General features: G+C 47.3%; 1 protein-coding gene across 2 annotated transcripts; it reads left to right on the plus strand.

Annotated features, from left to right (window-relative positions):
• Positions 1-785: 785 nt before the first annotated feature.
• On the plus strand, positions 786-13,636 carry CBS (cystathionine beta-synthase). 2 transcript variants are annotated; one of them, XM_066599453.1, is made up of 16 exons: positions 786-896; positions 2,664-2,857; positions 2,944-3,050; positions 3,271-3,405; positions 6,412-6,491; positions 7,707-7,841; positions 8,110-8,179; positions 8,528-8,619; positions 9,053-9,178; positions 9,593-9,677; positions 9,790-9,895; positions 9,994-10,071; positions 10,456-10,590; positions 11,285-11,393; positions 11,778-11,862; positions 12,981-13,636. In XM_066599453.1, the coding sequence occupies exons 2-16, from the start codon at positions 2,670-2,672 to the stop codon at positions 13,139-13,141; spliced, it is 1,692 nt and encodes a 563-aa protein (XP_066455550.1). In that variant the 5' UTR covers positions 786-896; positions 2,664-2,669; the 3' UTR covers positions 13,142-13,636. The 2 variants fall into 2 exon arrangements, with proteins under 2 accessions (XP_066455550.1, XP_066455551.1); XM_066599454.1 differs by having other exon boundaries at positions 12,984-13,636.
• Positions 13,637-15,146: the final 1,510 nt, after the last annotated feature.

The following is a 15,146-nucleotide window of genomic DNA, read 5'->3' on the forward strand; positions in this document are numbered from 1 at the left end:
GCGTGAAAAGTGCACGTTGGCAAACGCGATATCGTGCACGCCCGTGTGAATCTTGCGCGAGTTTGTGAAACGCACAAAACTTGTGCGAATATGAGCTCCATTCTTTTGAAGGGAGTCATACACATGAGCGACGCTGTGAGGTAAAAAATGGCTGCATGTCCTATATTTTCGCATCCCTCGGAACGCATCGCCCATTGTTTTCACACAGTGCGGCCGTGTGATGTCATGTTTCCCATTGAATCAATGGATACACTTGCCGACCTCCCGACACGCCTGAATCAAGTGTCGGAGGACTGTGATTTCACAGAAGTGATGCAAGGCGTTTTTGTATGCTGCGTATTCACAGACCGAAATACACATATATCCGCGTGAAGGCACCCTAATAGTGTGCTTATTACTGGGGCACCGTGTTACTGATATCATAACGGGTTTATTACCTCAGACACCATGTAATAAGTATTATATCCTGTTATTACCCCACATAGGGAGTGTTAGCTGTAATATAACAATGCTAATACAGTGAGTGTAATATCAATGAGTTACTTCATCTGCGCTATGTTATCACTCATGACGTCATACTTTTAGATTATATGACTGCGCAGTGGGTATTGCATCATTCCCCCATGCGCGGTCTCTGCCAACTTAGTCACATGGCCCTTCTATCACCCATCGGAGTTTTGTACTTTTGTGATTGGACAGGAACGGTTGCTGGGAGACGGCCCATCCTCCTAGACTTTGACCAATCACAGAGCAATCTATTGACCACCGCCTTCCTTCTGACCAATGAGAAAACGGCATGGCAATTCTAGACAAAGCCCATCGGAGTGTGCAAGCTGCGCTGCACACTGCTGCTACTGCAATCCCCACCAGGTGTTACCGAGCAGCACTGCGTTCAGGTGAGGGTCCTCGGGGAGGTCCGTCTTGTCTCAGTGTGCGCTGCTTCCACTGTGTCCAGCCCTGGGATGAAGGGTCAGGGCTGCTTCCAATGTGTCCAGCCCTGGGGTGAAGGGTCAGGGCTGCTTCCACTGTGTCCAGCCCTGGGGTGAAGGGTCAGGGCTGCTGTTCCTGCTTCCAGCCCTGGGGGTTAAGATTGCTACTCCACTTAACCCTTCATTCCTAGTAGTGAACGGTTAACGGTTCTGTGCCCAGTCCAGCAGCTGATGGGTTAAGGGTGCTGCGCTCTGTGCCCAGTCCTGCAGCTGAAGGGTTAAGGGTGCTGCGCTCTGTGCCCAGTCCTGCAGCTGAAGGAATGTATGCACTCTGTGCCCAGTCCTGCAGCCGAAGGGTTAAGGGTGCTGAGCTCTGTGCCTAGTCCTGCAGCCGAAGGGTTAAGGGTGCTGAGCTCTGTGCCTAGTCCTGCAGCCGAAGGGTTAAGGGTGCTGAGCTCTGTGCCCAGTCCTGTAGCCGAAGGGTTAAGGGTGCTGAGCTCTGTGCCCAGTCCTGTAGCCGAAGGGTTAAGGGTGCTGAGCTCTGTGCCCAGTCCTGCAGCCGAAGGGTTAAGGGTGCTGAGCTCTGTGCCCAGTCCTGCAGCCGAAGGGTTAAGGGTGCTGAGCTCTGTGCCCAGTCCTGCAGCCGAAGGGTTAAGGGTGCTGAGCTCTGTGCCCAGTCCTGCTGCCGAAGGGTTAAGGGTGCTGAGCTCTGTGCCCAGTCCTGCTGCCGAAGGGTTAAGGGTGCTGAGCTCTGTGCCCAGTCCTGCAGCCGAAGGGTTAAGGGTGCTGAGCTCTGTGCCCAGTCCTGCAGCCGAAGGGTTAAGGGTGCTGAGCTCTGTGCCCAGTCCTGCAGCCGAAGGGTTAAGGGTGCTGAGCTCTGTGCCCAGTCCTGCAGCCGAAGGGTTAAGGGTGCTGAGCTCTGTGCCCAGTCCTGCAGCCGAAGGGTTAAGGGTGCTGAGCTCTGTGCCCAGTCCTGCAGCCGAAGGGTTAAGGGTGCTGAGCTCTGTGCCCAGTCCTGCAGGTGAATGATTAAGAGTGTTGTGTTCAGTGCCCAGTGCAGTGGGTGAAGGATTAGGAGTGTTGTGCTCTGTGGCCAGTCCTGCAGGTGAAGGGTTAAGGGTGCTGCTGTCCTTTTCAGGTGAAGGATCCCAATGTGTTGGTCCTCCCTCTTAAGCTTGTTGGGTGTCTCCCCTGCCCAGTACCTACTTGCAATGAGTCATGGTGACTTGGGTGCCACCTAGCTGTCTGAAGTTTAATGTTTACCCGTAGGTGAAGTTTATTTATCCTGGTGCTGACAGCAGCACACCATATGTACTGATAGATGGGGCATACACATGAGACAAGCTGGAACCCCGGACCTCACATAAAGGGGGTCACTATACAACCCGACCCCCTCGCTGTGTACCTGACATGTCATTGATGTGCATGGCCCAATACATAGTGTTGTTTCGGGTCTCTGAGCTGCACTGGAGGTCTGCCTGATCAGGTGAACCCGCCTTCAGATACCCTATCAGGTAGGGGTGAATTAATAGCTGAGAGTTTGGCATCCTTGAGGAGGGTGGCCACGTGTGACAGTGCCCTGAAGATCTGTGGAGGTGATCGGCCTGGCATGTGCCCGCCTGCATGGTACCTCACTATATTCTGGGTATCTCGGATTTCCGTGCTGTAGAGTTCCCATATTTTGTCCAGGGTGCAGGCAGTTGTGTCCTAACCCTTGTCGCCTTCTTCCCTTAGGTCATCATGCCTTCAGTTCCCCCCGTATCAGAATCCGTCTCTTGTCCTCACCTCCCTGAAAAGCATGTAACCAATGGCAGTGTGACTGCAGAGCGCGGCACGGACCGGAAGTGGATCCGCCCAGACCTCCCCAGCAAATGCACGTGGCAGCTGGGAAAGTCCCAAGCCGAGTCGCCGCATCACCACGTGTCCCAGTGAGTATTATTGGGACGAGAGCCCTCAGAAGATGTCTACTTGTTCCAGGACTAAAAAAAAAAAAAAAAAATATTTTCTATTCCAGCAATCCAAGTCCATCCATCCTGCCGAGTATCCTGCAGAAAATCGGTCACACCCCCCTCGTCAGGATCAATAAGATCGGGAAGAAGCACGGACTGAAGTGTGAGCTATGTGAGTAGTCGCCACTTTGTGTTACAAATAGGGAATGTCTCTGTGTCTTCTTCGCTCGATAGTCCCATGTGTGTGGCCACCATATTGTATTATGCTGAGTGAATGTGTCCGAGTCTTATTCAGTGCCTTCATGCCATGTGTTGCGCCCCCTCTGCTCCCCTCCTCCTCATGGTCCTGTACGAGTCTTCTGATTTCTTCCCTTTGTGTCTGTGCCTTGCAGTGGCCAAGTGTGAGTTCTTCAATGCTGGAGGCAGTGTGAAGGATCGCATCAGTCTGCGGATGGTGGAAGATGCTGAGAGAGATGGAATTCTTAAGCCGGGAGACACTATCATAGAACCAACGTCTGGAAACACTGGTGGGTATATTACGTCCAATGCCATCTCCTGCGCCATCTGCTGGACATGAAGTAAAGAGACATGGCAAGGATGAAACATAAAACATGTGAAATATAGCGAAGATGTGCCCCATAATCCTAATGTATATGCTTGGCAGCGATGCCCAGCATGTTAGACAATGTTCTTCACTGCAAGTGATGGCACATTCCCGTTCCAGGTGCGCTAATTTTGTATGACTTGTGCTACGATTATCGTTCAGAAAATCATTCAAATGAGCAAAACTGAAGAATAATAGTTCAGCTTAAACAGAGGCAACGACTGAACAATGAATGAGAATCTCAAGGTTCTCGCTCGTCATTCAATTTCACCCTGCAAAAATAAAAAAAAAAGCGCTGCTCGGTCACATCGGGCAGTATAAACACTCGTTCAGTGTTTCACATAGGAATGTGCAAATAAAGGAGATGTAAGAATACCTCTGCAGCGCCACCTATTGGAAGGCAGCATTCCTGCAAGTCAATGATAGACTCTATATACAAGCCTTGTAACAATGACTGGGAATTGAAAGCCAGAGTTCAAACACAGACAGCTGTTTCGGGGTACCTGCCCTTCATTAGTGTGCAGTAGGTTTCTGGCTTGGCTAGCGAGAGGCCTGTGACGTGCGTCAGGAACGCTATCTTTTCTCCTTAGGTAGAGCACCTAGAAGGTAAGTGAGGAGACTAAGGCCGCACATGTCCACGGCGAAAAGAAGAATTAAAATCTGCAGGGGATCACCCGCATGCGGATCCGCGCCCCATTGGAATGCATTGACCACCCGCGGGTAGATAAATACCCGCGGATGGTCAATAAAATTGAATTTAAAAAATTCTGGAGCATGAAAAAAAATGGACATGCTACATTTAGATGCGGGTCTCCCGTGGGGACGGCTCCCGTAGGCTTCTATTAAGGCCTATGGAAGCTGTCCGGATCCGCAGGAGACCCGCGCCTGAATTAAACTCGCCTGCTGCGGGCGATGCAGATCTTCCTTCCTTCGCGGCAGGATCTTCTTTCTTCGGCCCGGCGGATGTGCCCGGCGCATGCGCGGCATGCAGCCGGCGTGCCGAGCACATCCGCCGGGGGAAGAAAGAAGATCAAGCCGCGAAGGAAGCAAGACACCCACGGCCCACAGCAGGTGAGTTTATTCTGATTTAATGCCTCATGTCCGCGGGGCAGGAGGGACCCGCTATGGATTCTCCATGGAGAATCCGTAGCGGGCCTGATTTTTCCCCGTGGACATGAGGCCTTATAAGGCCAGTCATGCTTGGACCTCCCGCTAGCCAAGCCAGAAACCTAGTACACTGATGAGGTGCAAATGCCCAGAAACAGCTGTCTCTGTATGGTATTCTGGCTTGGCTTTCAATTCCTAGTCATTGTTACAGGCTTGTATAAAGAGTCTAACATTGACTTGCAGGAATGCTGACATCCAATAGGTGGATCTGCAGAGGTATTGTTCCATCCCCCTTATTTGCATATTACCCAGAGGAGCATGAGTGGCCTTATAAGTCTCCTGACACACCTCCTAGGCACTCTCCCTGAGGAGAAAAGATAACGTTCCTGACCTAAATAGGAATGTGAAACGCTAAATAGGACTGCACGATTGTCAACAAGAATTGTGCCGCCTTAAAAGGGTGCGTGAACGAGCTGACGCCACCAGCTTGTTCGCTTGGGTAAATGAGAATCGCCCCGTATAAAAGGCGCATTAAAGATATACATCTTATAACAATGTGGTAAAAAAATCTGTCTCGTTTTGCGTCAGTGTTTAGAGTGGCTGGTAGATATAGGTAGTAAGGCATCGTCCGCTGTGTACTGATCACTGAACGCATATGTTTCTCCCCCTCCCCCTTCCCCCATCCCTGCTGCACCAGAAATATTCTAGCTGGACCTGCCCTACTGATTCCTGGGAGGGGGCAGATGGATCCCCGCACAGAGAGGCATGAGACTGAGTAATTCCGTGTACGTTACAAGAGATGGCGTTCCCCTTCCCCCTTCCTTCCCAAACTGTGACCTCTTATATCCGACACCTCATCAGTGAGCCTCCAGTACTGGTCAGACAGGTTCTGTCTTAATTTAGACCTTGGGACCTCCATGACTCCCAGACCTTGTCTTCTGACTTCCATGTGAATGGTAGAGATATTAGCGTCATTTTACGCAGAGCAATTAATTATTGGAACAAGCTAACGAGTAATTTGCTTTCAAATAACATCTGTTTACATGCACAGATAATCATCTACGTTTTTTTTTTTTTTTTTTTTCTCGGCGTAATTCGTTCCATCCATTGTTGGACAGTCGGGAGTCTGTGAACGATCGCCTTTTACACAGAGTGCGCAAGGCATAAAAAAAAAAAAACGCATGCTCAGGACCCGGCGTCCCACATACAAAAATGCTCGAATCTCCCATTGTAGTCAACGGGGTTCGTTACTCGAGTAGAGCTCTCGAATTTTACGAAAAGCTTGACTCGAATAACGCGGACCCGAGCATTTGGGTGCTCGCTCATCTCTAATAGTGATGTAAACCAGGACAGAACCGTAGCGGTGACTGTGAGATGGAGACCTACTTGGTCTCCCTGCTCTGTATTTTACACTGGACAGAAAAGCACTGTTCTTTGGTTTGCTAATCAGTGTAAAAGTTTTCTGTCCCTGTCAGTATTTCTGCCTCCGACTCACATATTCACCCCTATGGTACCACACCGTCCTTACAGCTTTAGTCATAAAAGATGAAAAGCATGACAGAGCCCGCGCTGGAGTTACAAAACTTTAATGTGAAAAGAGCCTTAGAAGTAGAGGGAATGTTCTTGTACTCTCCTGAGGCCTCAACCAGAAAAACCCATGGAATGTCTTGTTTTTTTGGATTAATCCGCCTATTGTTTGACCTCGGCTCAGTGCGTGGTGCTGGGATCTCGGGCTCGGTCATTCCTCCTCACTTCAAGCGTTCGTTATTGTACTACATCTAATATGTCTTACCTGTGATTATTTTTTCTTTTTCCCCCTCAGGGATTGGCCTGGCCCTGGCGGCTGCAGTCAAGGGATATCGCTGTATTATTGTGATGCCGGAAAAGATGAGCATGGAGAAAGTAAGTCTGAGTCTAGTGGACCTAAAGCTGGATCTTGTATAATATGCTGCTGATCAGGAAGGCGGCGAGGATCATGATATCATACGGGAGTGATGATGACCACCAGCTCTTCCTAAATTGGCTCCACTTCCCATACACGATCAGTAGAATCAATCAGTGCTCTGCACCAGAAAAGATCCAGATAGGGTGTCCCAGACTTGGCATACACTATGCTTATCTGATGAGGGTAGCTGTGCTTATTGGTTTGGGGTCTTGCTCTTGGGGTTATTGGATAGAGAGCCCTCCCTTCAGTCTTTGCACAAGATCGTTATAGTATGATATTGTATTGAACTGTTTAAAGATAGGTTCCTCACCTATATATATGTGTGTGGTAAAGAGTGCTATGGCAGCAGAAATGCAGTCCTAAGCTCTCGCTCATGACCTGAAGTTTGCGAGTTCAATTTCCCCATTTGGTTCACATGGCCGGCTCAAGGTTGGCTCAGCCTTCCATCCTTCCAAGGTCGGTTAAATGAGTACCCAGCTTGGTTGGGGGGTAATAAATTACAGACAACCTTGTGTGGCATAGAGTGTTAAGTCAGCAGAAATCCAGTCCTGAATTCTCCCTCACAACCTGAAGATAGCCGACTCAAGGTTGACTCAGCCTTTCATCCTTCTGAGGTTGGTAAAATGAGTACCCAGCTTGCTGGGGGGTAAAAGATGACTGAGGAAGGCAATGGCAAACCACCCCGCAAAAACAGTCTGCCAAGAAAACATCACAATGTCACCCTAGGAGTCAGTCATGACTCGGTGCTTGCACCAGGGGACTTTACCTCCTCACCTTACTATTGGTATCGCAGCTCCACAAATAATCTGAGCTTGTAACCTCAGACAATGCTCTTGCATTATGATCCTGTCAGATGGACCACCATAAGCAAGTGACGCAAGACTTCCCCCTAACTACAGACACAGGGCTACACAGTACCTAGACAGTGCTGCTACATCACATTACCGCATAAACTACCTACACCAGTATAGTATCTGCGCTGTATACCAGCCGTGTATATGCCATTGGCTGGACAGGGATGCATGACATGAATCCAGAGTTGTGCTACTTAATACTCATCTGACTTGAGGTTGGGTAATAAGGAGTTGTTTGTGACCTTCCTGGGTATTGTCCATGAGGTAAGTACATATGCTGACTATCTTCTCACAGGGTTGTGTTCTTTTTCTCCACAGGTAGATGTCCTCCGGGCTCTTGGAGCAGAAATTGTCCGCACGCCAACCAATGCCCGCTTCGATTCCCCAGAGTCGCATGTTGGGGTTGCTTGGAGACTGAAAAATGAGATCCCTAATTCTCACATTCTGGATCAGGTACTGGAGACATGGGCTCTCTTGCTGGCTGTAAAGCATGAGGCATAAGACTTTGGGCCATGGGCAGGGCTGGCATCAGAACCAGGCAAACTGGGACAGATGACCAGACCTACGATGCATGAACGGAGCACTGAAGATCTGGGTAAACGTTATCGGCTTGTAAAATTGAGGATGAGGTAGATGGGGGCATGAGGTGACTTGGGTGGAGGTTTTTGAGTAACCATATCATCTGTGGATCGTTAGATCTCATGCTCGCCTTCTCTTCTAGTACCGGAACGCCAGCAATCCTCTCGCTCACTATGACAGCACTGCAGAGGAAATCCTCCAGCAATGTGATGGTATGTGGGGACTTGTACAATGACCCTTCCCAGAACTGATGCGAGCGATAGGGACAGGGTGACTGGGATCGAACATACACTAATTATCATGATGTAACGGCCAGGTTCGTTATAACATAAGGTGGTGCTTTGCTTTTGCTACACAGAAAGCCCCCTCATATTCTAGAGATCGGCCTAGGGCATATATCGGAGAGCAGCAGCTCTGGTACCGCAGATAAGCTGATTCTAGCGGGCACTGGGGCTGGACACATTGCAAAATTGTATGTCTTGTAAATGTAGATTTCATGATCTGAACTCCAGACAACTATTAACAGAGTGATAGAGACAGAATTACTTCCTTTTTCTTAGGACGAGTAGACATGGTGGTGGTTGGAGCTGGCACTGGAGGGACAATTACTGGACTTGCACGAAAACTAAAGGAAAAGTGTCCAAACTGCAAGGTAAGGAGGAAAGTATCTAATATGTACACTACATGCAGAACAAGGCTAGGTGCATATTAGACACAAATGTGAGTTGCACCTGAGACACTTGGGTGCGACTCGCATTGGACAGCAGCACATTGGCATGTCCTATTCCTTGTCTATGACATGGGCAATGAAAAAATATCCATGTATATAGCGCTGTAGGCTTTAATGGAGCCATGTGCTTACCTTGGAGTAACATAGATGGCACACAGCCCCAAAAATGGCTAGTGTACAACTAGCATTAGCAATAGCTTGATTGTGGGCTGCTCTAGAGGATGGTCGGGGGCTAGAAAGGTGGCGAGCTGATCAAGAGGGAGACCTCCCTACATCTGCACTATTTCTAATTCTGTTTGTGACTTATATGGGACGGCTTAAATTAAAAATTGTCTTCTCTTCCACATTTTGTTAGGTAATCGGAGCTGATCCAGAAGGTTCTATTCTAGCAGAGCCTGAAGAGCTGAACCAGACGGACAAAACTGGATATGAGGTGGAAGGGATCGGATACGACTTCATTCCCACTGTGCTGGACCGAGCGGTAAGAGGATCATAATGATAGACAAGAAGGTTTGAGACCTTGTGTGGCATACATTATTGGACCAGTAACTAGGATGGTTCTCTTGGCGTGAAGAGGTGTTGCCACGGTCGCAGTGATTTGCAGCTGAGAAAGGATTTCCTTGGTCATCTGCAGCTGGGGTGTGGAATCAATGTTGTGTTCTATGGGTTGGAGACTCTATTGGCCATGGTGCTGTATGAATGCAAGGGGGGTCCTATTGGTTTTGGTTGTGTGATCTGTGACTAAGTGAAGGAGTCGCTGTTATGGGTACATCCTGCCGTCTACCGTGAGGATCTGTGGTTGGAGGAAGGTGTTGATGATTTATAGGTGGGAAGAGGTGATAAATAATGAAGAAAGTCTTTAAACTGAGATTATTATTGCTTCTCTGTCTGGCAGGTGGTTGATAAATGGTATAAAGCAAATGATGAGGAGTCCTTCTCAATGGCGCGGGCACTGATCAAGGAGGAAGGACTACTTTGTGGTGAGCAGCTCTGCACAATGTAGTGTCGTGATGATGCAGGTCATCCACTGTTGGCGTGTGATGGCAGTACGGGTCGCCCCCAAAGTGACGATAATGCCTTTTCTCTCTGCAGGCGGCAGCTCTGGCACTGCTATGACTGTGGCAGTAAATGCTGCACAAGAGCTGAAAGAAGGACAGAGATGTGTTGTGATTCTGCCGGACTCTGTGCGCAATTACATGTAAGATTCTGTGTCGGTGATGCCTCTGAGTATAGCACCATATGAGCCAGCGCAGTTAGTAGAATCATTAACATCCATTTTCTTTGCTTTCCCCTCAGGTCCAAGTTCCTCAGTGATAAGTGGATGACACAGAAACAGTTCCTCAAAGTGGAGGACCTAGAGGGCAATAAACCCTGGTGAGAGGAGGCTCCAACTTTTACTCTTAGTTTTTCTTTGAGGATATTTGGGTCTGATTTGTGGGTTAACATTCTCTGGTCCGTGACTCTGAGGATCAGTGATTCTAGTGTAGATATTTCCTATGTAGATGATCACCCGGAACTGAATGTTATCTACTCCTCATATGACTCGTTCGATATTGTTGAAAAGCCCACACGGGAGATGTCAGCGGGTCCCCAGGGTTGCATGATGCCGTCTTGCTCACATTTAATTTTATGTGTAATATAAATTTTCATCATAGCATTCCAATAGGTAGCTAACCATCTCATTATGTATAAAGTGGTGTTACTATACACTGCACATTGCCTTCCTACTCTTGTAGTCTATCATTTTGTCGTCCTCAGGTGGTGGAATGTCAAGGTTTCTTCATTGTCTCTTTCTGCTCCTCTGACCGTCCTTCCAACTGTGAGCTGCAACCAGACGATCCAGCTCCTCCGAGAAAAAGGCTTTGACCAAGTCCCCATTGTGTCCGAGTCTGGGTGAGTCACTGAAGTATTCACCCTTACATGTCTGGCCACATTTGTTCTATGGGTTATGTTTTTACTTGCCACTTAATCTGGAACACCCCAGGGCAGACAAAACGCTGACAGCTGCTCGTGCTGAAGTCATTTTGTCGTCCTTTCTACTGTCCGCTTTTGATGTGGGTGGACTATGGGGAAGTGCAGTGCAGCTAAACGTTGTTGTGTGGCGCAGAGTGCTAAGGCAGCAGAATGCAGTCCTAAGCTCTCGCTCACGACCTGAAGGTTGTGAGTTCAATCCCCTGGTTCAGGTAGCCGTCTCAAGGTCGACTCAGCCTTCCATCCCTCTGAGGTCGGTAAACTGAGTACCCAGCTTGGTGGGGGGTAATTAATAAATTAGTTGAAGCACTGTGGAATAAGTTGGCAGCAGAAATGCAGTCCTAAACTCTCGCTCACGACCTTAAGCTTGCGAGTTAAATCCCCGGTTCAGGTAGGCGGCTCAAGGTCGACTCAGCCTTCCATCCCTCTGAGGTAGGTAAAATGAGTGGTGCAGGGTTATTAATAAATTACTTGAAGCACTGTGGAATAAGTTGGCGCTCTACAAATAACAAGATTTATTTTATTTATTTTAACTACTGTTGCGTTTGGTTTCCGTTTCTCCACATGACTGCTTTGTATCTGCTGTCTACTCAGGTCTGTGTTTTATATTTTGCAGGTTGGTGCTTGGGATGGTGACACTAGGTAATATGCTGTCATCCGTACTTGCTGGTAAAGTGAAACCTTCAGATCCTGTGGCCAAAGTAATTTACAAGCAGTTTACTCAGGTACAATGGAGGGTTGTGGTGGTCATACACATGGGCAATGTTTTCCTGCAATGCGGGGAAAAAAATCATGGCGGCATCTTTGGGCATACCCTCATATTTCCCATTGTTTTCTATTGGGCCAGCGGCATCCTTGCACCACGTGCTAAATGCACACTAGTGCAATGTTTCCCACTGAAAACAATGGGAAGCATTCCACGATCCGCCACGCCAGAGGATCACTACTTCCCCAGAGTGGTACGAGGCAATTTTGATACAAAAATGAAATGCATCAACGGTGAAATTGCATGTTGGTGAGCGCAATATCTGGCCGAGTTTCACGGTCCGATATTGCACTCGCCCGTGTGAAATTGGCCTAAATCAGTGATGATGATCTCCCTGTTCTAGGTGCATCTCATGGACAATCTGGGGAAGCTTTCCCGAATTCTCGAGACTGATCACTTTGCTCTCGTGGTTCATGAGCAAATTCAGTGTAAGTAGCTTCTCTACAGTGGCTTCAGTTGAACATATCCCTCTCTTGCTGCACCTCCTACTTTTGTTGCTTATCTGGCCTCTTCTCTTCCCTTGCTATGGTTATGCACATGGGGAGCAAAAATGGATGTTACCAATATACACTTAATGGGGTACCGCTAGGGAAAAGTGATATGGAAAAGGACCTGGGGGTACTAGTGGATTGTAGACTAAACTGGAGTAACCAATGCCAATCAGCTGCTGCAAAGGCAAATAAAGTTTTGGGATGCATTAAAAGAGGTATAGGGGCGAGGGCCAAGAACATTATCCTTCCATTATATAAGGCACTTGTCAGGCCTCACATGGAATACTGTGTACAGTTCTGGTCACCGGTGCTCAGGAAAGATGTTACGGTATTGGAGGGGGTTCAAATAAGGGCAACTAAACTAATACATGGAATGACTGGACTGGAATACCCAGAGAGGCTATCCAAACTGGGATTATTTACTCTAGAAAAAAGACGGTTAAGAGGCGACCAAATAACTATGTATAAATACATGAGGGGACAATACAAGGATCTCTCCCATGATCTGTTTATACCCAGGACTGCAACGGTAACAAGAGGGCATCCGCTACATCTAGAGGAAAGCAGGTTTCATCACCAACATAGAAAAGGGTTCTTTACTGTTAGAGCAGTTAGACTGTGGAACTCTCTGCCTGAGCACGTAGTGATGGCAAAATCCATCAAGGAGTTTAAAAGGGGGCTTGATGCCTTTCTGAAGAGGAAGGATATTATAGGCTATAAATCTAAGGTTATTTGTTAATCCGGGTATACAGGCAGGTAGGAACTATTAGGGGTTGATCCAGGGAACAGTCTGATTGCCATTAGGGAGTCAGGAAGGAATTTTTCCCCCCCAAAAGGGCTAATTGGCTTCTGCTCTTGGGGTTTTTTGCCTTCCTCTGGATCAACAAAACAGGAAGCTAGACAGGCTGGACTAGTTGGACATTGTCTTTATTCAGCCTTACGAACTATGTTACTATGTTCCTTGTGTTGGTGGTATCTGGCAGTGTTATGTATTTAGAACTTGGCTTTTCACCTCCTGTAGAAGCTTTATCTTTAAATTGTGGGCTATCTCTTAGCAGATCACAATGATGGCTCCTCCAGTAAGAAGCAGATGGTTTTCGGAGTGGTGACCGCCATCGATCTCCTAAACTTCGTGACACGGGAAAGGGAACGGCGTGTCAGTGAATCAAGTGACCGGGAGCCCACTGAAAGAACCAGACATTTCAGTGCTTCTTAGTTGAAAGGATTGGGAGAAGATAGTGCTGTCCAGGTGTCTTAAATTCTTTTCATACGGCATCTTGGGTTTTCATCTTCTATGCAGGTAACTGCATGGGGACAGAAACCTGGATGGAACAAAAGGACTTAATGTGTGAGACAGAGATCTCTTTCCATCCATTAGTCCTTTTTAGCTGGATAGAAATGTCATCCTCTGTGCTTTTCGATCCAGCTAAAAAGTCTAGCTGAGACTGTAACTTTCTGAAGTAGAGACCACAGAGATCTCTATTTCACACATTAAACCTTCTACTTCCATCTTGGTTTCTGTCTCCATTCCGTTGTCGGCATAAAAGATGGAAACGGCGCTGGATGAAAAAAATGCTCTGTGGAAGTAGCCTTATGTTCATGGCTGGTGGGGAATTAAATCTCACGCATTTAGGTCAATTCTAATTTCATGTTATATAATTATTGCTTTTTATTTTGTAGAAGATGCACCAATAAATCAATAAAATACGAAGTCTGGTTATTGATCTGTGCACTTGCTTCTGGTGACACAAGGGGGTGTTGTTCAATTTTTACATCCCGCCTTGACTCTATTGGTACATGTGAAGTATGTGTATGATATATATACTAATACGTACATATATTTGTATAGTGCACTTCTGCTGTGGGTTCAGTACTGACTGCTGTGCTCACTAGTAAAGGCACATTCAATCAGCGCTCAGGGCTCCCGTTGTCCTGCTCCGTTTGGGGAATGGGAAAGCGGCACCCCTTTGGCTGAATGGATGTGTCTTATGACAGAACTGAACGGACCTCATTGACTATAACGGGGTCCATTTGGCTTCCAAATTTGTACACTAAGAAATTAACGTAGCATGCTATTCTCTTTCCTCCTGTCTTGAAACGGAAATCAGCAGCTGTGGTTCTGAACAGAAGCTCTGCTGCTGATGTGAACAAACTCTATAGGTTGTCTGCACAGAGGTTGAGTTGCTTACTCTCCTAGGTTTGGTGAGAAGCATTTATGATATAGACCACGTATGCCCCATTATAAAATCATTAGTTGCAAGCAATTGAGGACAAAAAGATCTTGCTGGTAAAATTAAAAAAAAATCCATCAGACTAGGAGTATGCTTAGCGATAACGTGGAGCAGTAGACTATTATTAGTTGGCATAGTGTACCAACTGCTGACCTTTCTGCCAAGCTCAGTAGACTTTGCCTCCATGTGGTCACCATTACCAAATACTGTCTGTGATCGAAAGGATGATTGGGTCATATCAGGTAAATGTCTCGTATGTTAAACTTTAAAATGCAAATAAATTATCACATAACCCTCTCCGATCTGAAGCTAATAAATTTCAGACAGCTGCCAGTGCTTGAGAAGGAACTGTAGTTTAACAGCATCAATGACCATATAAAAGTAGATTCCCGCACTCCATAAAACTAAATTACATTTTTTCAGCTGTTTCATAGAGTGCGGGAAGCATTGATTATACTTCTTAGGGCGGACACCCACGTGCAATGTAACGTTTTATTTTATTTTTTTCCTGGGATGCGACAGCGATGATTATAAAACCATTGATTCTCAATGGTTTCATACTCATTTACGATGTTTCAAAGAAGAAATCTGTGATATTGCTCGTTGTTTTCCATGGGACCAGCGGCAGCAGCGCTAGCCCTATTGAAAACATAGGGAGTATATCGCAAACTTCTGCCACAGTTGTGATGGCTGTGGCAGGAGTTTCCTTCATAGCTAAATGCTGCCTATAATTGGCTGAGTGCTCAGCCAATCAGCACAGCCCTTTCAGGAGGCGGAGATTTTTAAATCCCCACCTGCTGAAAGTGCTGGACAGCAGTGTCAAGGAACGAGCCGGAGGACGCACCTGCGTGGAGGACAGGTGAGTAAAGAATTTTTTTTTTTCCCCACTAAAAACCACTGCTTTCAATGGGGCCGGCAGCAGCAGGGCCGACCCCATTGAAAGCAATGGGATAGCATCATGGACGTCTGCCACAGCTGTGGCAGAAGTCC

Source organism: Eleutherodactylus coqui, chromosome 4, assembly GCF_035609145.1.
Source record: "Eleutherodactylus coqui strain aEleCoq1 chromosome 4, aEleCoq1.hap1, whole genome shotgun sequence".
NCBI lineage: Eukaryota > Metazoa > Chordata > Amphibia > Anura > Eleutherodactylidae > Eleutherodactylus > Eleutherodactylus coqui.